This window comes from Halictus rubicundus, chromosome 3 (genome assembly GCF_050948215.1).
Source record: "Halictus rubicundus isolate RS-2024b chromosome 3, iyHalRubi1_principal, whole genome shotgun sequence".
In the NCBI taxonomy this organism is placed as follows: domain Eukaryota; kingdom Metazoa; phylum Arthropoda; class Insecta; order Hymenoptera; family Halictidae; genus Halictus; species Halictus rubicundus.
In genome coordinates this window covers 9,643,704-9,666,306 of record NC_135151.1, presented here as the reverse complement: position 1 = coordinate 9,666,306, position 22,603 = coordinate 9,643,704, and the positions used below count along the sequence as shown (strand labels likewise).

Sequence of the window (22,603 nt, the reverse complement as noted above, 5' to 3'; positions counted from 1 at the left end):
GAACACAAATCGTTAGATGTAGCTTCGCACTTTTCACTGATGTACTGTATGAATGTAATTTCATAGAAATATCGTTGGAGTTTAAACCGATGAGAAGCAGAATTATTTTTTCACCGAACCAACTTGAAATTTTCGAGCATCTTCCGGCGTATGCCTGACTCTTGTTCCGATGTAATTCGGTATCGACGGTTGTCGACTCCACAGATCAGACACTGACGTTCGCACACCCAAGGGATTTTATACTGACATATCGTGAATCGTGGGACCGTGTACTGACAACCTCACACTCATGAAATCCTATACTGAAAAGTTCGGACACGTGGAACATGATACAACGATATGGAGCCCGTGGGACTCGACACAGACGGCCTCAACTATGCTACACTAGATACAAACAATTCCAAGTGCGTGAGATACTGTTCGACGTTTACAACAATGGATGAGACAGGAATCATCGACTTAATAACAGCTGGCGCAAGTAATACTCGGCCTTGAGTCAAGTGGACTTCGCCGAAATCAACTGTATTAACGCTTCCTTCGAAAAAATTCTATTTTGATTTTTTTAAACGACGATGCAATTTATAAAAAATTCCGAGCAAAGTTAAAAACAACGGTTTCAACAATATCGCATTAATGAATTTTTATAAAACAGTGAATTCTCGATATATGTCACGTTTATCATCCAAGCCTTGGCGACAAATATAGAGAACTCACTGTATCTCCAAAACGTCAATACGAAATATGCAGTTTCTTCGAATTGTTAGAGATTAAAAATTTTTTTAAAATATGTTCGCATAATCCGAAAAATCTGAAAAACATACACATTTATAATCACGATGAGACACAACTAACATGATAATATAAACGTGGTTACTCTGAAAACTTCCATATAAAATCGGCAATTTTATGCTTCCGCATTTTTTTAAAAATCGATTTTGCATCCAAAAATTCTGAAATAACTCACTGTCGTGTGAGCTATTAGATAGAATGTTCATGAATTTTTTCATAATTGTTTGTTGAGATGAACAGAAGTAATAGAGCATAATTCATTAAATCACGCTCACCCTATAACTACCCTTGTGGTAGGGGTACCGACTTGAAACTTGTCACAGAGGGGTTTCTTTGGGAGCCCTACCGAACGGTGTGGACAAAAATTAATTTGGTTTGGAGGCACGTTTGACCATCTTATCCGACTATACCCTTACTCGTAACAAGATTCGTATAATTTGAATTGTAAAACAAAATCGTGATTTTAAGCCACCCGGTAGTTCTAGTGATATCATTTGTAATCAATATTTTATACACAGCTGGAAACATAACATAAAGAAACAATAATTGTAGTTTAATTGGCGGAATCTTTTACTTTTTGTTGCCTCTGGCGTTCCTAACGAGCTAACAACACTTTCAGGAAAAAAATATTATACTCCAGCACGACGTTGTCATTATATCATTGAAAGATCGATTTTGAAAACACTACTGCCGGGTGAAAGTAGCTGCGAGATTACCCGGCAGTATTGAAACGCAAATGATAAAACGTCGAGACAGATCTTTTGGTCGTTGAAAATTCACGAAAACTGGCGGAATGAGAGGTCGCATCTCGTTCTACTTCTTATTATGCCTAACAGGCTGTGATTGCATCCTACACGTGACACTTCTACCGCATTTATTTTCTACTGTTAAACAATACGACCATATTTCGACTAATCACACATGTGCTAAACATCCGGTACGTAGAAAACGGTGTCACAACCTATAAATTAACACTAGAGTTACCAAACCTTATTTCGGTACGAACCTAACCTTACTTTATTAGTAGACTGCGGATCTTTATGTAAAATAACAATTTTCTGTATCGGTTGTAAAAAACATAAAATAGAATAAAAATTTGTTTGTCCTTTCGGCACTTTTATTAAGTCGAAAATAATTTCATCTATTCATTTTTCTCGCAAATCCATAAAATCTGCAGTCTATATATTAGGTTAATACAAAAAATTCAAATCAAATTAAATCGTTACTTCACATGACCTCGGGAATCACCACTTTCAAGAAAGTACAACATGTGTAGAACACTGTGTACAAATAAATTAGATGATTATTTGCATACACCTAGTAAATTGAACATTTATCCTGTACCTGTGTTTTTTTAGAATTTTCGCATAAATTCTACAATTTCCCCTTTAACTACAATGAAAGCTATTTAATCCTGGCCAGAGCGATTACTATATTGCACAAACTGCATCGTATAATGGACTCCATTATTAACAGGTGAAAACGTGTTGCGGTTCATATTTTTGCTATATATTTATAAAATATTTTGGTGTGTTTTATTTGAAGTTATTCCATTGATAACTCACCTATCGATCATCGTATTAATTATAAACGCGAATGGAGAAGACCAATAAATCGGGACAATAAAAATCCATCTCATATGTGAAAATCCGCCGCAGGAAATCGGAAGTGATGACACTGCTCGTTAATATCACTCGAATGCCATGCATACACTCTCGATACATAACAGAGACTCGAAGAATAGCATCAGCTTGTTAAAAGCGAAATATTATAGAAATCTCGAATCCATAAAGCGAAACTTAATTTAAAATGGGGAGGGCGAATCAAATACGATGAAGTTATACGTTATTTATTATTACGTTGATATTTACATGAAATATTTACGTCGAAATAACGCATACGTTATTTATTGTACCAATAATGAAAAATCCAATGTAAACAACGCATTCCTTCTTGTAATTCATGAAAATCGTGCGTGAAAGAATTACGTGCGAATAATTTTATAAAACTAACGACGAAGAGCGATAAAAAAAAATATTTGAAAATGAAACATAGGTGTTTACTTTCTCATTTGATGCTTTTTTATTCTCCGTAGAATATTTTTAAAAATGCATAAAAATTATAATTCCACAGTCTCGCACGAAATTTAAAAGCTTCAGAATTATTATGGTAAATGAATCTAGAAAATGAATAGTAAATAAAATGCATCCCGGTATTGGTGCAACTTTTACTATGAAATAACGTCGTTGAGTCATTGTATCAATCGTTTGCAGTCCTTAAAAATCTCCATCATGATTTGAATGGAACTTTCAATCATGTTGACTCTAAGTAGTAATAGCATATACTAGTCAGACACGGTGTTATGCCTAATAAAAAGCGCTTTCTCCCAAGAGTTATCAAAACTAATTGTTCTGAATACGAAACTCCACGCTAAAACGCCTTTCAGTTTTAATCATCCACTATAGTTACCCCTAATCACCCTCCAAAATTGCTTAAAAATACTATACATTGTATATGCATCTTAGAACACCATAAATCTGTTGCCAAGATATTTTAAGCAGTTTCTAATAGTTTAAAAAATGCTAGTACTCTAAAATCTTGTTTTTCTTTTCGTTGGTCATAACAATATATTAATGACAATATCCTATTTTTGAAAAAGAACGTCGACGAGCTTGAAAATTCAGAGATATTAAGAACAAAATTTTCCTCATATCAAGAATTGTACCTCCGAAGCAAAAATTTTCTTTTACTATTAGAAACGATAGAGATAGTTTAGGTTAGAATTTTAGGCGACTCACCTTGTATAATATTAGTCGTATGATATACCTGTTGCAAGAATCTGGTTTTCCACATTCCTCTTAGACAATTTTGTGAATGTTGTCAGGTAAATAAGAATTTGTTCCCCAATTTGTAAATCAAAAGGTCGCTTGAAAAGTGAAATAACAATTACGGAGGATATATCTTCTAAGGGTGTCGAGTTAGGGAGCTTGCCAAGGACAGTAACTCGAAATAAAAAGTAAAGTGAAGCCGGAAAAAGAGGCTGAGTGGCATTTGAGGGCGTATATCATAACCTTCAAGGAAACAATATGGAGGGATATTATCTCGAGACCACGTAGGATTTTCCTTTCTCCCATGAAGCACTTGGATACTCGCATGTCAGATTGTCTTAGGAATATCTGAGATTCATATTCGCAGTCTTCTGAGCTCGTAAATATCAAAATGTCAAAATATAGAAATACATCTACCGCTAAAACTAGCGAACACTAAAATTAATTAGCTTGTATCACTATATAAAAATAAGAAGACTCTGTTTGTTCGGTATTTTGCTGTAATAAACAAATGTATTCGATGAATTCCCAGCATAATATTTTCTGAATTACAACAATTATGACATAAAAGATCTGGTACTAGTAATTTTGACTTATCCGGTCTAGTGTTAATAATAAAAAATATATTAAACATATAAACAGCAAATCGTTAGATTTAATGGAACAAAGCAAAAAGTACAAGTTCGTGCAATTTTAGGTAGGAGCGTAGGTGAGGAAAACTTTAATAAGATCAGATGAAACGTTACGCTCAAATCGTAGAGAAACTTCGTAACAAGATAAAGGAACGAAAAACATTTACCTTATCTCCAACCTGTAACCTTATTTCACTGAACAATATTTAGTATACCTGTTACAAAATAATTATTCGAAGATCAACATGGCGTAAAAGCCACAACGGTATTGTTCTCCTTAAAAGAAAGTTCAAAAACCGAACTCTTTAGAAAATGTTTAACTTTTAAAGACGAGGAAACATTTATATTTTCACGCTGGGAAACCAACACGGCATAAAAACACAACTGTATCGTCTTTTATATAAAAGTTAAAAAATTCAATTGTTTACTGTAAAAAGTTATCTTCTTAAAAATCGGGAAGCATTCACATTTTTAATATGAACATTTCTCATGAACATTTCGTATATGCACTTGTAATTGAGCGTTGCAGTCAACCATAAATAAAAATCAAATTGCGGTAGCAGCGAGAAAAGAAAGTTTGAAATTGCAGTCGTGTGAGAAAGAGAGGATTTCTCGCTCGATGCTAAAGAATATAGCACGTGATTCCGTGAAGGGACTTCAAAAAGCGCCTACTTCTACTTCAGCGCATCAAAGTGAATTCGATGAAGCACCATGTAAAAGCCGTTCCTAAAGAACCGCTTCGAACACATACACCTTTTCACTAAATTCGTAAATACGTTCCACCCGACACACAAAGGAATCGATTGGAACACACATTATCACTTACTTCTGGAAAACCTGAAACTGCGAAGAAAGTTATAATGTTGCTAAATGTTCATGCTATTGTACAATACCGGTATCGCGGAAATTATGCCCGACAAAATTGCAGTGCTAAGCAAAGTTGCGCGAAATGAACAACTAGTACAAACAGCAAATTACGTTCGAAAAGTTAACAAGTTTACGCTGCCTTGCTTTTGCAGCCATAATAAACACTTTCAAAATCATTAAACAAAACCTACATTTCGTTTTTTCATTAATAATTATTAAAACGTAATGTACATTAATATTAAATAATGCTGAAAGATATTTTTAGTTTAAAATTAAACTAAAAATGTATTTAACTTTCAAGATATTATTTCTCTGTTTTTTCTTTTTATTCCCAATAGTGACTGGTTTGATATGAACAAAAATCCTAGTGCACGTCAAAACATAGGAAACTACTATACTTTTCAGCCGAAAGTTAAATTACTATCCAAGCATCAATATTAAATCGGGCAAACAATGAAACTCAGCGTGATTACACCAAAAATAATCTCACCCTTATTTGTCGTATATCGAAAACATGAAGTGTATTCGTTAGATTGGACAAACAGCAGAACTTTTTATTCGCAAACAATTTTGTATCACGTTCCAATTTCAGTTCCGCCAATTTTCGAGCGTTGCCCGTGCATCGAATTATTCTGCCATCTGGCAAATTTTACATTTCACGTTTTCGTAGCCTGACGTGGCCGGTGTTAAATGTTTGAATCCGGAACGCGAAAATATCGACGAGAACGTTGAAACAATTCTCGAGTAGCAGAATGTTTGTCGTAACACGTTTCGAGAGTCGGCCATACTTCGAATTACTCTACCACTTGGCAAATTTCTCGTTTTCGTAGACTGACGCGGTCGGTGTTAAATGCGCGAATCTGGAACGCGAACCTATCGACAAAAAGGACATCGAAACAATCCTCGAGTGGCACAATGTTTATCGCAACAACGTGGCCAGCGGGATCGAGCTACGTGGAAATCCTGGACCACAACGACCTGCGAAATTTATGCTGGAACTGGTATGGTTGTCTTAGAATTCCTCCGTTCAATGTTCAACACGCGATGATTGGTCGATACAGTATCACCAAAAATCATTTCAACATTCAAATTACAATTCTCGCTCGATTTGTTAATATTTAACAGTAGAACTACTCGACGGGTCGAAATAAACAATCAAATTGTTGCTGGCTTCTGCTTTCACATTATTAGAATTAAAAAAATATTTCCATGATTGCCTAAACTTCTTTGCGTAAAAACACAGAAATTTTTAACTTTTTTGTATAATCCTGTAGATTTTGACGAGAAGACGCCAAAAATCCAAGTTTTAATCATAGGAATTCACTGGTTCAAAAGTTATGCGTGTTAAGGCCGCCGCCATGTTTCAAAAATACAACAAACAGAGATACCTCTAGAAACATTGAAAAATTGTTTTCATCGATGAATCTACCATACATTTAGAGACTGAAGCTTCCCCGTTACTATGACGCCCTAAAACATGATGTACGATTTTTTTTTTAGTAAATCGAGTTTGAAAATGCAGCGCATACGCGCGCTATTAAACAGGAATCGTCTGAAGCGTCTGACCATGATCAACCGATTCTACTTCCTGCGTAAAGCGTGCGAACCTGCCTGATCTTTAAACTCGATTTTCTCGAAAACGAGGCGTGAAACGAATAAATTGTATTCCTGTTTTTCGATTTATTTTTACATGTAGAATCACCCCCCTGCTTACATGTAACGATTTCCGGTCCACCCTGTAAAGTAAACCTTTCTGTTTCAAGATGCTTCATAACATTTTCATTTTAAAATCGGACACTTCGTATTCAACAACCTAATAAAAAAAGTTGGAACTCGCTAGAGCGAGGAGCCTTAAAGGACGTGCATTTTTGACGTTATTTTCGCGGGCGTGTACATGGAGTTTTCGTTAAAATGTTGACAAAATGGGGGCCTTTTGAAACGAGCTGCGGGAAAAACTATCGATTTTGCGAAGTTTCAATACCGCCGCGCGCCCTTAATCATTCGCATCGAACCGAATATTTATTTCGACAGGTCTGGGATGACGAACTTGCTGATATCGCGAGGCGATGGGCGTTGCAGTGCAACCTCTTTGAGAAGGATCAATGCCGAGACGTTGGCAAGTACCTCCACTGGATATATCTCATTTTTCACTTTAGCCATTTTTCCCTATCATTTTTCAATATCAGCCGTGCACAACCGAGAGCGAGATTGTTTTAGCGAGATCGCTACATGCCGAAGTAGCTAGTGTTCGTATTCGTTTCTCGATATCACGCCAATTTGTGTATTATTCCCAGCTTCCGTTCCGAGTTGGTTGGTTGGTTGCAAATTGTAATAGAGTCTTGTGATTTTCACGTTGAAAAGTACGCACGACTTCGAACTAGCCAACCATAATTTCTCTCTCGCGATCATACCGTTCTCCAAAATCGAAATAACTCCGAAGTGTGGGAAATTTTTGTTGTTTCAACAAATGGTTATCTTAAAAAAAAACGTTTTATCTACAAAATACTGAATTTTCGTTAAAAGATATCCAATAGAAGTGAGGTGGCAACTGTGAGACGGTTTTTCAATTGTTTTTGTTGTTTTTCATTGTACCCCCGTTATTTTTAGTAGAGAAGAAAAATTAGTACTTGCCACTTCTACTGGATATTTTTTAACGAAAATTTCACATTTTGTAGATAAAAGTGTGACGCAACTTATGTGCTAAACGGTTTTTAATCTAGCCATTTGTTGAAATAAAGAGAATTCTCATAGTCAAGCTCACTTTTCGATTTTCTAGGTGTATGTCCCCCTCCCCTTAATTGTCTCCATTAGAAATTTGTATACCGGTTTGAATGACAGTGAAGTGTGGAAAAGAACAGACAGAAAAAAAGAACGTACAGTTCTACGATTTCTGGTTCAATGAAAGAAGACCCAGGGGACAGATCGAAGCCCGAATTTCACTTTAAAGTTAAAATCAAAGAAATCGCGAACTAAAGTTAACAGTGTTCGTTCGCTATGATACTTTGTAACTGATTGCCTGGCCAGCCAGAATTCTTTGAACCTTCTGCCGAGATTTTAATTAAATTGCTCGGACGAGACGAATGCGAGGAAGTCGACCAATAAGGATTTTTCTCCGTCCATGCATGAACCGAAATATTCTACTTGTTTTCGATGAGAAATTCTGTCAAACAAAATCTACTGTATTTTTGTTGCAGAATTAGCTTCTTTGTCCTGAACATTTTCGAATAATTCGTCTACTTACTTTTTTTTTTATCATACTTGTGTACACGTTTTGTTTGACCAATTTTACAGTATGCTATTTTTGAAAAATTCTTTTACCTCGGATGATACCGTCTTGCAATGTTTTTTCCCGTGAAATTAGTAATTGCGAGTGATAAACACAGACTTTAATGCAGCAGAGAGATATATTTTCTAACGTCGTTCAAAGAAATTGGCCGCATGTTTAATTTCATCCCACTCGCGTACTCCTGTATTTACGTAAGTGGAGCAAACTTGGTACGAAAGCGTAAAATTTCTCTACATAAACATGTGGGATTGCCAGATGTTTGCATTTTGAAAGTATTTGCCAAATGAATTTTACTTTTCTAATGGTTGGAAAGTTAAGTGATTTAAAATTTTTTTGTTATACCTAATAAACTGTTTAAAACATTTAAAAAAAAACCATATACGTTCCTCATGGTGAGAATTCATTCATTTTCTCTGTTTTACATATTGTAAAACGATTGATTTCTTACTATAAAACAGAAATGAGTAAAATTGACGTGACAATGAAAATCGAAGTATTATTGAAATAGATTTTAGTAGTTTACTATTTCGAAGGAAGGTGTCTCGAGTTACATATTATTTACAAAAAAAAAAGAATAAGTATTTTTCCTATCTGGATACGTTCAGTGCCGCCTATAAAATTACGTAGAGATCCATAAAGGCGTATTTCGAACAGCATTGTGATACAAACTCTAGAAAATCCTTAAAAAGAAAATATTTGCTTACACCGCTGGCGTATTGCTGAGAGCATGATCGAGTTGCAGATGATTGATACCGTTCGAACACGGAGAGTCTTTTCCAAACATCGCCAAGTGGCCTCCGTACGTCGAAGTTACACTTGAGACGAGAATACTCCCCGGTCGACTGTCCTAAGCAAAGACAATGATCCGGCTAGGATGAGGATCGATAAGTTTTATCCTGTCCCTGAATAATCAAGAATTCGCACCTGTACAACAATATAAAACATCATCGAACGATATTCGAATTGTCAATTAACACACTTGTCCCTTGCTATTTCAAAAATATTAATCTCAAACTCGAATTACTTCTCGCGCAGTGATCTGACTAACAATCTGAAGCTTTGTCGTAGGTTTACACTACTGTACTTGTACATTACGGTGTCTACTCTCGACTCGAGTTACTAACAAGCTTACAAAGGAGCATATCGCACAGCACATCGATGTTTTGTTGACACTGTACATGCGAGGTAATTCTGAAAAAAATATTGAATATGTGATCGTTTTATTGGCTATCGTCCATATTGAATCGATGACAGCTGCCTCTAAAGTCAAGGATTGAAGAAACACCTCGAAACATTATTGGAGAATCTAGCAGGAAAAACGACAAAACTAGAATAAAATTTTTCAATACACTTTTTTTAATTATTAGCGGGCCTTCGCGTGAAATAAAAATTGTCTACATCGATTGCTAGGTACAGGAGCCAAATAGAAATGCTTCTTCCTCTTTAACGGTTTTAGTCAGTTGGAAATAGTGTGTCCATATTCCCAAAAGTTTACTGTTTTAAATTTCGGCCACTCATTTTTGTCTACTAATTACAAATTAGACGCTCTCGGTATTCTCTTTTGACATATCACGAGAGTCAAAATTTCTTTAAAAGGGTCTCTTCGTTCTTTGGAAAATATCGAAAAAGGTGGATTGTTTTGTTCAGCATTTTTGTACCTCAATAAATTATTGCAACGTAACATTAGTAGTCAGCAACTAACATCAACTATTTGTACACACCTCGCTCGACCTAAGAACTCGATGTTTTCCAAAACCGAGTGTGAACCGCGATCCAATTTAATTCTCAAACTATAAACGTCCCAATTTCCCGAACAGTGGACGAGGGTTAATCCGAAGAGACGGTCGATCGAGACACATCCGTTCAGAATGTCGCAATTACCTGTTTTACCCGATGCACGACACCTGCCGAATATTTAATCTCGAACGGTACACATTGTTTTCGTCGCGTAGGTGGAGCTTTTCGAAAACGGAACCGGCGAAACTGAAAAAATGTCGTTTTTACCCTATTGGTGATACGTATATCTCGTTCCAAAGCAGATCGATATTCTCTTGGTACGAAACGAACGAACGAACGAACGAACGGCCGGCCTGACTGATGAATTTAATCGGTCTATGTGTAAGGTAACATACGAACCGTCGCGGATGTGTGCCAAACGGTCTATGTGTTCTTTGTAGAACGATTCAAGGTATGGCAGAACGTGCACCTGCTCGATATGAACAGCGTGGGAAACAGCACGTCCGCCGCGAGACTTCACTTTCACATTCAATCATGGTACGATGAAGTAGAAGACTTCGATTCCGCGGAATTCGGGTAAGCCCGCTTTATATACTTTCGCGGATTCGTTATTTTTCTGACGCACTGTGCCACGAATTTGTCCGCAACGCACGCAACTTCTACGATAATCCTTTTTCGACCTAAGAGCTCTGATACTCTTTGTGCCTTGCAGTGATTTTTGCAATGAAATTACTAATATCACACTTTCTTTTCACTCTGCTGTTACCCTGCTGTTTCTAAAGGTCTTGGATTTGCGAATGAAAAGCTTAACCCCTTGCAACTACAATTTATTTGCTCTTTTAATCCTGCAGTGATCACGTAAATGACATCTGTTATCCAGTATAACTTTTGCAATGAAATTACTAATATTCGGACTTCTTTCTAATTCGGATAATACCCCGGTATTTCGAGAGGTCTTTCATTTTTACATGAAAAGTTTAATATCGTAACTATTACGTGATAAGAGTACCTATCAGGATTATAGTATACAGGCTGGACCAGAAATCGTAGTGCAGCCGGGACAGAGGTAGATATAAATGATTGTACACGTAAAAATAAATCGAAAAAGAGGAATAACATTTTTTCGTTTGATACCTCGTTTTCGAGAAATTCGAGTTCAACGATTCGTCGAGTTCGCGTGCTTGGAGGAAGTAGAAATGGTTGGTCGTGATCAGACGAGTCAGACGATTCCTGTCTAATAGCACGCGTATTCGATACATACTCTAACTCGATTTACTCTAATCCGATTTTATCGAACACGAATTTTCGATTGAAAAAATGTTATATCAAATTATTTTCTTATTTTTTTTATGTACAATCTGTACATGAAGTTTCGAACGAATTCGATAACATGAAACATTCAAATAAAACAGAAAAAATGAATAAACATTGTTCAATCTCGAGGCGTTTGGATGCGTTTGTGATCCTGTTTTAGAACATTGTTGCAATTAATGTTTCATATTACGAATATATTACAAATTTTTAGAAATATCGAATTCACACCAAATTTCATATAGAGGGTGTCCCGTGCACCGTGGGTTATCGATTGGAAAGTAAATCTACACGCAAAAGAGAGTCGAAAAGAAAGAATAAAATATTTTCATTTGACGAGCTACGTTTCCGAGTAAATCGAGTTTGAAAATTCAGAAAATACGCGTGCTACTAGATAGGAATCGGCTGGTGCGTCTGATCATGACCGACCGATTCTACTTCGCGCGTATACTAATCCTAAAGCAGACGAACCCGACGAGTCTCTAACACTAAAACGACCGGAGCAGTCAAAATGACTGCTTCCTAATTTTTTCTTTTACTAATTTTTTCTTTTTACAATAAAAGTTGTATGAAGTCTGAATGGGCACAGTCTTGTCACTGTTACAAAGCAATATACGCCAGTCGCATTTATTGCTCGGTCGTTCTACTGTTAAACTCGCTTTTCTCGAAAACGAGGCGTGAAACGAAAAAACGTTATTCTTTCTTTTCGACTCGACGTTTCGATATATGTCAATAACACGGGTCTTGCCAACGCCGTGTATCGCCCAAGAGACATACTCGAGCGGTGTTATGTTTACACTCCTCGGCGGGGATACTTCCGCGACGTTTATCATCCAGGCCTTGACGGCATATATACAGAGTGTTCACTCTATTACTAGCCAGCGTTTTTCTTCTAAATAGTAAATATTAGAAAAAAATGATAGAGAAAAAGGAAGTACTGTTTTTTATATGCAACACCTTCAATTTTTTAAATGGAATGCTGTATATTTTTTCACATGAAAGTCTGTGTCTAGACGAATTCATCCGTATACTGCACAGTGACCTTTAAGGTCATGCAAGGTCAGAAATGGAAGAAACATTTTGAATATTTCACACCAATGTGTTTACAAGTGTTCCTTATTCATACTAAGTTGTGGCCCATGGGCCGCCAGTTGCCCGGCTCTCATAGTAACATTATTTTCTTAATGCGTTCGTGAACCACTGTTTTTTTAAACAATTTTTTGATCGCGGAGTTTACTGTATACAGATTTAGCTTTAGAATTGAGGAATATTCAAAGCATATTTTTGCGCACAGCTAATAATTTCGAAGAGTACCAGAACTCGTTTGTAAAACGACATGAGGGGGGTGTCACGTACACTCTAATTGCGTGTTAGGGTTGGTTATCGAATTCCGTCGCGGTGGGGCGTTCAATGACAGAAACCCGCATAAGTTGCAGTAGTTGAATCGTAAGGTAATTTAAATTCCTCGAGCCGTTCGTTAGTTTACTGCATAGTCTGTACACACCGATTAGCCCTTCAACGCTCACGCCTGTCACGTATACGGGCATACCTGACTGGCAAATTTGTGCATGCCCGTGACAATCATGAGCCGATATGCTCGTCACTTGACTGTTTGCTTACGTTAACCGCCGGAGTTTACCGATCGGACCGACGATATCTGATGCTGTCATACAAAATATTCTTCGTTCCACCAATAATCACCCCAATGTATACTCAACTGCGGCTGATTGACCGATTTCAGAATTTTTCATTCCACAATTATTGAAATCGTTAATCGGTAATCACAGACGTGCAGTAATGAGACGTTTAACCCCTCGCTATAATGTCGAGTCAGACTCTTGATGAAAAGATTTCGAACAGAATCTGCCAAATGCGTATGTCATTAATTAATTTCAAACCGAAATAAAATTCTGTTTAGTTGCTGACGCTGTAATAGCCAAGGAGAATACACAGGCATATAATAAAATAATATAAATTTTCTTTTTTTCTCTCGAAAATTATGAACAGCAAAGACGTCCTTATGACTGCGGCTGTAAAATTTTATTAAAAGTTTAAACTCCTATGTTTCTCGCAGGAAAGGCTCACGCTTTTTAAACATACATATACACGGTGTAAAGAAATGTTTGGCGTTGGCTGCCACTGGCGAATTCTACGTCTTAGAATCGATGAAGATCTGTAAAAAAAAGTTGCCGCAAAATTTTCCGTGATCTTGAATTTCAACCGATTGCAATTTTTTCATAAATTTTTGTCACATCATGCAGTAAACCAATTGTCATAACTGCTCAGAAAAATTCGAATATTAAAAAAGCCTCCTTTTAAAAGTGTCCGAATATTAATGCGAGTGACTGTACAGTGTGTATAAAAATTATATGTCACGACCATCATAGTGTGATTCTACTCCTCTAGACCGATGGAGATCTGTTAAAAAAATGCACCGCAAAATTGACCTCGACAATCAAGGTCAAAGTGACGAAAAATTTGAATGACGAGTACTATACGATGGAATAAAAAAAAATCTTCGACACTTTAACCTTGACTTTCAAGATCAGAGGTGTAGAATCACGCTATGGTGGTCGTGACGTATAATTTTTATTCACCCTGTACATAGAAACACGCGATTCTAACATAGACAATTTCATTCCAGCTCGAGGCAAAGCCGACAAAGCACGGCAGTCGACGCGTTGAACTCGATTCCTCGAAAACGAAGCGTCAAACGGAAAAATGTTATTCCCTTTTTCCGATTTATTTTTGCATGTATACCCGCGATATCGGGTCGCCGGTTGTACTACAATTGTCGGCACACCGTGTACAGAAAAACAGCTACTCTAAAAGCGTTCTTTCCGCTGTGTGCCTCTGGATCGTTCGTACGCGGTCGGACGACGAGGTGTAACGGTAAACGGTGTTTCCAATTCGCGTATCTCTGTCGCAGGTACGTAAACTACACCGCACGAGGCAACCTGTCTTACATCTCGTTTGCTTCGGCAACAATTAGCCGAGTCGGCTGCGGCCGTGCAATTTACACAGCCGGGCCAGACGAGTCGACTCGTCGTCGTCGAAGAGAGTTCGCGATGGCCTTGCATACAATACCCGTCGGAATCGGGGATCGAGTAGAGGCCCTTGTGTGCAATTACGGGCCTCTCGATCGGAAGACACTGGGGGTACTCTACGAAGACGGTCTGCCGGCTCATTGTCCACCGAGAACGGCTCGCAGTTTGCGATACGGAGCTCTCTGTCGTAAGTGTTGCCTCTGAAACTCACCACCTACCCGTCTCTCGCTTCTTCTCCCCCCCCCCCTCTCTCGTGTGTATGTATGTATGTGTGTGTGTGTGTTCAGCTGCACACGATTGTTGTCGCTTCCTCCAGCCGACGACGACGGTCGTTACCATCCACGGATATACGAACCAGTTAACAACGACGAATTTCAGCTACGAGCAACGGGAGGATCGTTCTCGCCGCACATTCCAATTGCTTGTCTCGCGAGAGTCTCTCTGTCGCCTTCATTACGACACCCGACGGATCACGCAAATTGATTTTTACGCGAGACACGCCTGGTCGCAGCACCGGCCACGAAAGGCGTGATAATAAGTTCGGTGTTTTTTCGTTCGATCGGTCGTAACTTTAGTTGAAATTATACCCCCCCCCCCTTCCCCTCCTTCACGCTCTCGATGGCATTCTAAACTGCCGATCTCGATTAACCGGATTAACCCTTTGCACTGTAACATCGAGTCAGACTCGTGATGAACATTCCGAACAGTTTTTAATGAATATTAGATGTTATTAATTGCCTTCAAGTCGAAATAAAAGTCTATTATGTTGTCGTTAAGGGCCCGGGGTAGTCACGTGACTTTTTAATTAATAATTTCCATTCACAGCCATCAGACACAGACTTATGATCCGTCTTGGTCTTGATCCGACGGGTCTTAAGTCTGTGACTAAACTTGTCACATTTTTTGCTCTGTATTATCGATATTATGAATTCTGACGCCAGAAACGTGCTTCAAGTTTTCGCCTTTATTTCGCAACAGAATCAAGACAAATTATAGCTCAATTTGTAGCGGGAGATATTTTCTAGTGCGCCCTGGTCTCGACATCATCCAGAAAACTCATCCAATGTCATAAAAATGCTTCGATTCCACGACATGCACATCGTCAATTTTTGGCCTACTTCGAACGCTTATATTACCAAATATCTGCATAATCTCGGCAGCTCCTGACCAGGGCGCACTAGATTGAACCTTCCTCTTTCGAATGAGCCCTTTACCAACGACAAAATATTCTTATTTAAGGACGAAAACTTGAAGCACGTAAAACCATTTTTTAACGGTAATGTAGTCACTCTACCTTATCGCGAATCTACGAAGACCGGCCCCTTAATGTACAGCGTTTGGAGAACATATAGGCATACAGTAGATATCAATTTTCTTCTCCTTCTAGGAAATTATGAACTACAAAAAGAATAAATCGCAGTGCAAGGGGTTAATCGAGAAACACCCGAATAAATCGGGGTTCGATGGATAATCGTGGAGAAACGATTAAAATTTTTCATACCAAAATAATCTCTGTATTTAAATTAAAATCAAAGAATTCATGAATTAACAAGTTAGCTTAATGGCACAGTAATTGGGACAAGTGCCCTACTCCGCATTTCACTAATTGTTACAAAAACCAATAGTTCGTCTTGCACGCACACGTACGATTAATCTGATGGTACCATGCATTTTCGAAACTTCGCGCGCGATCAATGCCCGCATCGCGACACAAAAACGTAGTGATTAAATACTATTCCCCGAACTTGGTTAGGTGGCCCGGTTGTTTCTAATTACAGTGGAGCCTGTATTTATAAGAGCGTTCTATAAAATGCCACTTGTCAACGCAAAGGAGTAAAACATATTGATTCTACTAGGAAGGACGTACAATCGCGAAGCATTTCCAATGGAAAATACCCCATGGCCACTGGTCAGCAGCGCATCCCAAATTATACGGACACTGACCAACTCGAAAACCAGCGGTACATCCGAAGTTAAATGCGCAATTTATCTTGGCCCATCGATATTGTTATTACTGGCGCGCCTGACGACGTGATCACCACTTATCGCATCGCACGGCCCGCGATTAAATGTTACCTGATACAGTGCTGTCAACAATACTTGTCCCACAGGTAAATCGTTTTTATTATTTCTCACGTTGCACAGTGAGATATTTGCCCCGAAAATGCGGTCAAAGCTATTTCAATATTCGCTCAATATTTAAACTGTTAAAATGTGTCCAAATTTGATAAAAAAAAACAACCATTTTAAAGCTTGAGGTTTCTACTTTTTGTGCTCTACAGGATGTCTCAACCTAACTCGACCATCAAAAATAGCTTGTTTTTCATGATTTTCAGAACATTATTGTTCTGAAAATTGCATGTACGAAGACATTTGCTCCACTCATAAATATTTCCCTTTTAATTATCTAATAATCCACCAAGATTCAAAGACAATTTTCCGATCATTTTGCTATATTCATTAGTGATGTCGCTGTACTAATGAACGCCACTTATTCATTACGGGCCTACGCTTGTCGTCGCAGTGACTTTATTCATATTTTCCCGCTCGATGACGTACTATTAGGCTGTCTTTGAAAGTATTGCTCAGATTTTAACACTCGAGCGAAATGTGTTACACAGTAATAATATATTGCTCAAGAAGTTAGGCTACTTTGAGAGCTTAGAACAATCGGTTTCTTGTTTCAGTTTTATTTGATAGTTCCAAGTAGTTCGAGTACTTAGAGCCCTAAGTAACAAATCAAAACTTCGGGGCTTGATCTAAAAACGTGCTTTTTAAATTTTCAATATAGGGTTACTTTAAAAAGTTGCAAAATAGAACATTTACTATTTTCTCTGCAATTCCGACCAGTTGCAATTTTTTTAAACATTTTTTTCACGTAGTAAACCAATTATTCTAACATTAAAAAAAATCCAAGTCGTGTATATTCAAATATGATCGTCTTTTTAAGAGTGTCCGAATATTAGTAGAAGTCACTAGGGTAAGGGACTCAATTACTGTGCCGATATTATTTATACTTATTTTGAAAACATAATGAGTATTAAAAAAAGAGGTATTAAATTTTTTTTATTAAAATCAATTAATATATATGTTATGCATCTCATTTTAATACAGACCCAGGGTACCTCCACAGTAATTCGGTCCCTTACCCTATTTCATTTCCGACAATCGACTTGGAACACTTTCATTTCGCATGAAGACCGCAACCGAATCCTTCGAATTAGAACGTCTTCGCGCTGTCAACCAAACTTATCTAAGTGACACGCAAATATATCGCATTTCCTAGGACACCGTAGCGTGTTTGCAAACCAATTGTCCGATGCGACTTCTAGATTCCCGTTCCGGAATTTCCGCGGTAGCGTTCGCTCTAATAACGAGGCAACGGGGCGACACGTGTGCTGATTTCTAGATGGCCGGTTCGCTGGCCCATTACTTTTAGCCCGCCATGAGGATTTGATCATGCAATTAAGCAGCCGTGACAAAGCGGCCTCGGTGGAAGAAAAAAAAAAGGATCGAAAAGAAAATTGGTCCGACAGGTCAAGCGATAATTGAAAGAGACAAGCCGGAGGAGAATCGAGCGAGACGGTTGATGAATATTTCAGCGAGGTTCCAGGAAGAATTACTAAGCGGAAAAGGGGCTTCGTGAAGAGGTTCAGAGCGAGAGTGTAGAACGTGTCGCCGTGCACGAGGAAATCGACGTTTCACAGCGCAAACACTTCTGCCGATGTGTTATTTTCTTGTTTGCGCGACGTCAGAACGTTCGCAACCGGTCCCCTCGCCTGGCGAAACATTAATCGACAGGTCCGTATCAACAATTCGCGGCTTTCTCCGATGCAAATCCTTGAGAACGACTCGTGCGGCCTCAATCTGCGAAAGATATGAGTCAACGACACGGAGTCGGACACATCGCAAGAAAACAGTCTTGGATCACTGTGGAGAAACAAATTGTTTTCGATTTTTCGGTAAAATTTTCCTCAACGGCGTTGACTCGACGCTAAATTTGCGGGATCGGTCAAAACGACGGATCCTGATATTTTTAATTTACGATTACTGAGACTATAAAGATGCATCTCATGAATTATTCAACCAATTTATTTCGTTGGGTATGTACAGAGTGCCCCAGAAATGTCGTACTTGAAAGAGATGATTCTCAAGGTAATTTGAAGTAACTTTTTCCTTTGCGAAAATGTTCTCCGCAGCCTGGTTCAGGAGTTATCAACGAAAAACACGGGCCAATCAGAGCGCGGCTACAGCGGACGAATTCCGGCTCGGCCAATGGGAACTCCACTCTCAACGGGGCCTACCGTCAATCCGGAATCCTTCCGCTGTAGCCCCGTCTTGATTGGCTCGTGTTTTTCGTTGATAACTCCTTAACAAAGCCGCGGAGAACATTTTCGCAAAGGAAAAAGTTACTTCAAATGGCCTGAGGAATCACCCCATTCAAGGAAGTACGTTTAGGGACACTCTGTATTACTGTTGTATATACTCTCAAAGATCGATTTGCCCGAATTCGTATTTTGAATATCGTTTCAAGTATATCGAAATAAATCAGAGTAAGTTCGATTTTATTTTTAAACTGTGAATCAATTGATAATTTGTATCCACAGGATGATAGTTACTGTTTTCAGGTTACATAAGTTTTGGTACATTCGCAATGAAAATTTAGGCTATGGATGATAATCAGAATGAGACGAATAAGTAGCACGAGAAAGGTCTTCCCAACTCAAGAAGATGGCATTCTCAGTCGCATTCGTTGCATTTTTAATAAAAATTGTTTTCAATCCATGAAATGGCCTTTCCTCCATCTACATACTTTGTTCTTTAAGTTCAAAAAGCTAAATCAAAGAATTGCAGCGCGAAATTTTATTAATTTTTATGATCACGTCGTAAAACTGTAAAAGAGCGATAGAATATTTTTATTTGTTAATAAGTTGGTAGTGGGTTGGCAGTAAGAGCTTTCGATGCTTGACGGTAAAAAAGCCCTAAAGGGGGTCTGTGTACGTGGTCCTTTGTTCACGAAAAATTAATTTAAAAAGTGTACAACGCGGAGAGAGGCGAGCATAAGTAGAATCGCGAAGCACAAGCGCAACGATCTGTAACCGAATGGGTAAATATCCAATTAAATGGCTCACCTTGTATATAATCACTCGCGATATTGGATATTCGCGCAGAAACAGAATACTGGGACAACGGACAATTGATTCCTTGTAGTAGCAATTGATTACTTCTAGCACTTGGTTTCCCACTTTAGAATGAATATTGTAAAGCTGAAAGCAGAACATTTTGTGAAATCAAAGCAACGAGCCTCATTAAATTATTCCACGACGCTTAAAGCGACAAGGAACTCCGCTGTATACGTATTAAACAATTTCTAAAGTCCATTTTCAGATGAACAAACGTCCAAACATATTCTAAAAAATACTGTACAATGATGCTCGAGGTTTGCCGAAAAATAAGCAACGAGCTCTTGCAATCCTTTATAAAAGTTTATTAAAGATCCCTCAATAAATTATTTCAAAGGATGGTGCGTTCTTTAATACCGAGTATAGTATAGAGTATAGTATACTCTATATTGTGCCTAATTATGTTATAAAATTATTCATGAAAATCACTAGTCGTGTTTCAAAATAAAATTTAAAATTAAGTACAAATTTCTTAGATAAATATACATATATAGATAAGTGTACAAATTAATTCGTATCTCTTTCTTCGTAAATTTATCGATTATTTTTCTTACTTCGTCTTAGAAGCAAGTAATTATTGGATGTCCAACATGGTGGTTGCAAAATAAAACTGGAATTGATGAACTGCGACAGCCACGAATTAATTTGTACAGCTGATATTTCGGGAAAATATAAAACAGGATATGTCTCAAAAAGGAACCCGCGCCGCGGTTAACTATAAATCTTCTTATGTTTCGCAAACAGCTAACATCACGTGCTTACACATGTACCTACATTAAACGTTGTCTGAATATAAAGTAGCCGGGGACCACACGCAATTACGTAGCCTTAATTGGAAGTGTCAAGTGTTTGCGCATCTCTAAGGAATTATTGTTTACCGAGCGAATTAATTTCCTTGTTTCTTCCCGGGGCTAAGGGCGAAAAGTCGTCGAGGGTAGAAAATGTCTGCGTAAAATCGAAGCCGTCGAGGCTCGACGCTCGACGTGTCCCATTACGTCAATATGAACATTCCCGATTAGTATCGCTCCCTAGTTTCACTCGTTAAGGTTCACACATTCTGCTCGATAATAAAAATAATTCTGACATTTCTCACGTTTTCCGAATTCTATATTTAATTAACTCTCGAACACTAGACCTCTTTGATAACTACACAGTGGTTAGGGTAACTCAAAGTTTATCAATTTGTTCAACATACATTTTTTTCTGTCATGTTTCTGACAAACACATCTTCTAAATACGCTAATCTTTGATTCTAGCAGTTTACTAGACTATTTTGATGCTCTGGGTCAAAATTGACCCCGGAGAAGCATTGTCCAAGGACTACAAAAAAAATCAGACCGAAGCTTACTATAATTTGCTATAAGTTTACTGTATAAAAATTACTATATTTTTAATAATTTAACCCCCTCCACTATTGAATTTACTAAATATTTTCTATTAATATAAAACCTATGTTTTTAATCATTTCACCCACTCTTTTTCTGTTGATATCAAAATTAACTTTGAAACAAATTTTGAATGCCCTAATTAAATTCTACTATTAATTTTTTTTCTACTATACAAAGCTTCCATAATTTTAAATAACACAACTCTGAAGTGGATTTTGATTCGACTAATACGTGCACCAGATTATAATTGATTCTTTTTGTAACGGCAATTTGTAAGCTTCGATGAGTATTCTATTCAAAAGTTGTTTTAAAATTGTTGTTATCGTGTGGCATACTATCATTGAACACCGATAAAACGCTTTTATTGGACTGAGAACAGGAACTTTTAGAAGTTAAACAACAGAAGTTGCCGACTCAAGGTCTGAACGTGTATCTTGAAGAATAAAAACAGGAAGAGTGGAGGCAACGCGTTCTTGAAAGTTACTGTACTTCGAAACAACAGATACAGAGGTGAAAGAATACTCCATAGATGCTTAAAGGATACTTTAAAACGGAACGAAAGTGCAATCGATTAACTTTTAAACCATCGAACTGTATATTCCTCGTAACGGTGTTCTAATTTCGAAATCTTGATAAATCGCTGCGATACTTTATTTCCAAATACACTCGAACCTTTCACATAGCTAGAATCGTATTACGTCGACGAAATTGTATATTCTAATCAGAATATTAAATTTCGTATATCACAATTTAATTTATCAATCACGGGTTGAATCATTCGCTCCAAATCCGTTTACTGAACGCGTCGAAAGGTACGGAAATTGAATCATATTTAATTACCAGTTGTTTCAGAGAAAACTTACAATTCACAGGTACGACGTCAACAGAATTTCAAGCATTGCTGATTAACAGACTGCGGATCTTTACGCAAAATAAAATCTGTCCACCTGAATTGCAACATACAGCAATTAAATAGAAGTGGATCGCATTTTCAGTTCTTCTGACAATTTTCGATCGAATCATTAATAATTATTATTTGTTTCAGACAAAACTTACAATTCGCAGGTACGACGTCAACAGAATTTCAACCATTGCTGATTAGCAGACTGCAGATCTTTACGCAAAATAAAATTTCTCCACTTGAATTGCAACATACAGCAATTAAATAGAAATTGACTGCATTCGTAATTCTTCTGACAATTTTACTTTTTGGTATTCAGCTCTGTTATAAGTGCATAAAATTCGTAGTGATTAGTATAGAAGATGATTTTAGTATATGTAGTTCTGCTTCAGTAGCAAAATGGAGTTTTTTATCAATCCCCGGTACGACGAGAAATCAAATTGATTTACATGAAAAATTGAGCTGCTCATTCCAAGAGTAGCGTCATTTATTTTCCGTACAGGAAAATTGCCATTCTGCCGTTGTAGTTTCCATGCATTTTTAACGATTCGAGCGAATATGAACATATTCCGATTGGCTTACAAAAATACGCTTATCTCTGTAAATGCATCGATCAAATTGAATGCGGAAATTT

General features: G+C 37.6%; 1 protein-coding gene across 1 annotated transcript; it reads left to right on the top strand.

The window, feature by feature from the left end:
• The first annotated feature begins 5,868 nt into the window (after positions 1–5,868).
• Positions 5,869–7,333, top strand: LOC143353013 (venom allergen 5). The gene is made up of 3 exons (XM_076786107.1): positions 5,869–5,877; positions 5,947–6,122; positions 7,060–7,333. The coding sequence occupies exons 1-3, from the start codon at positions 5,869–5,871 to the stop codon at positions 7,331–7,333; spliced, it is 459 nt and encodes a 152-aa protein (XP_076642222.1).
• The last annotated feature ends 15,270 nt before the right edge of the window (positions 7,334–22,603 follow it).

What these genes read in the sequence shown, in the direction of transcription:
- LOC143353013 (XM_076786107.1), top strand. An exon ending in TTTATGCTGGAACTGGTATG is followed by an intron (nt 6,123 to 7,059) that starts GTTGTCTTAGAA and finishes TTTTGAAACGAG; the next exon opens with CTGCGGGAAAAACTATCGAT.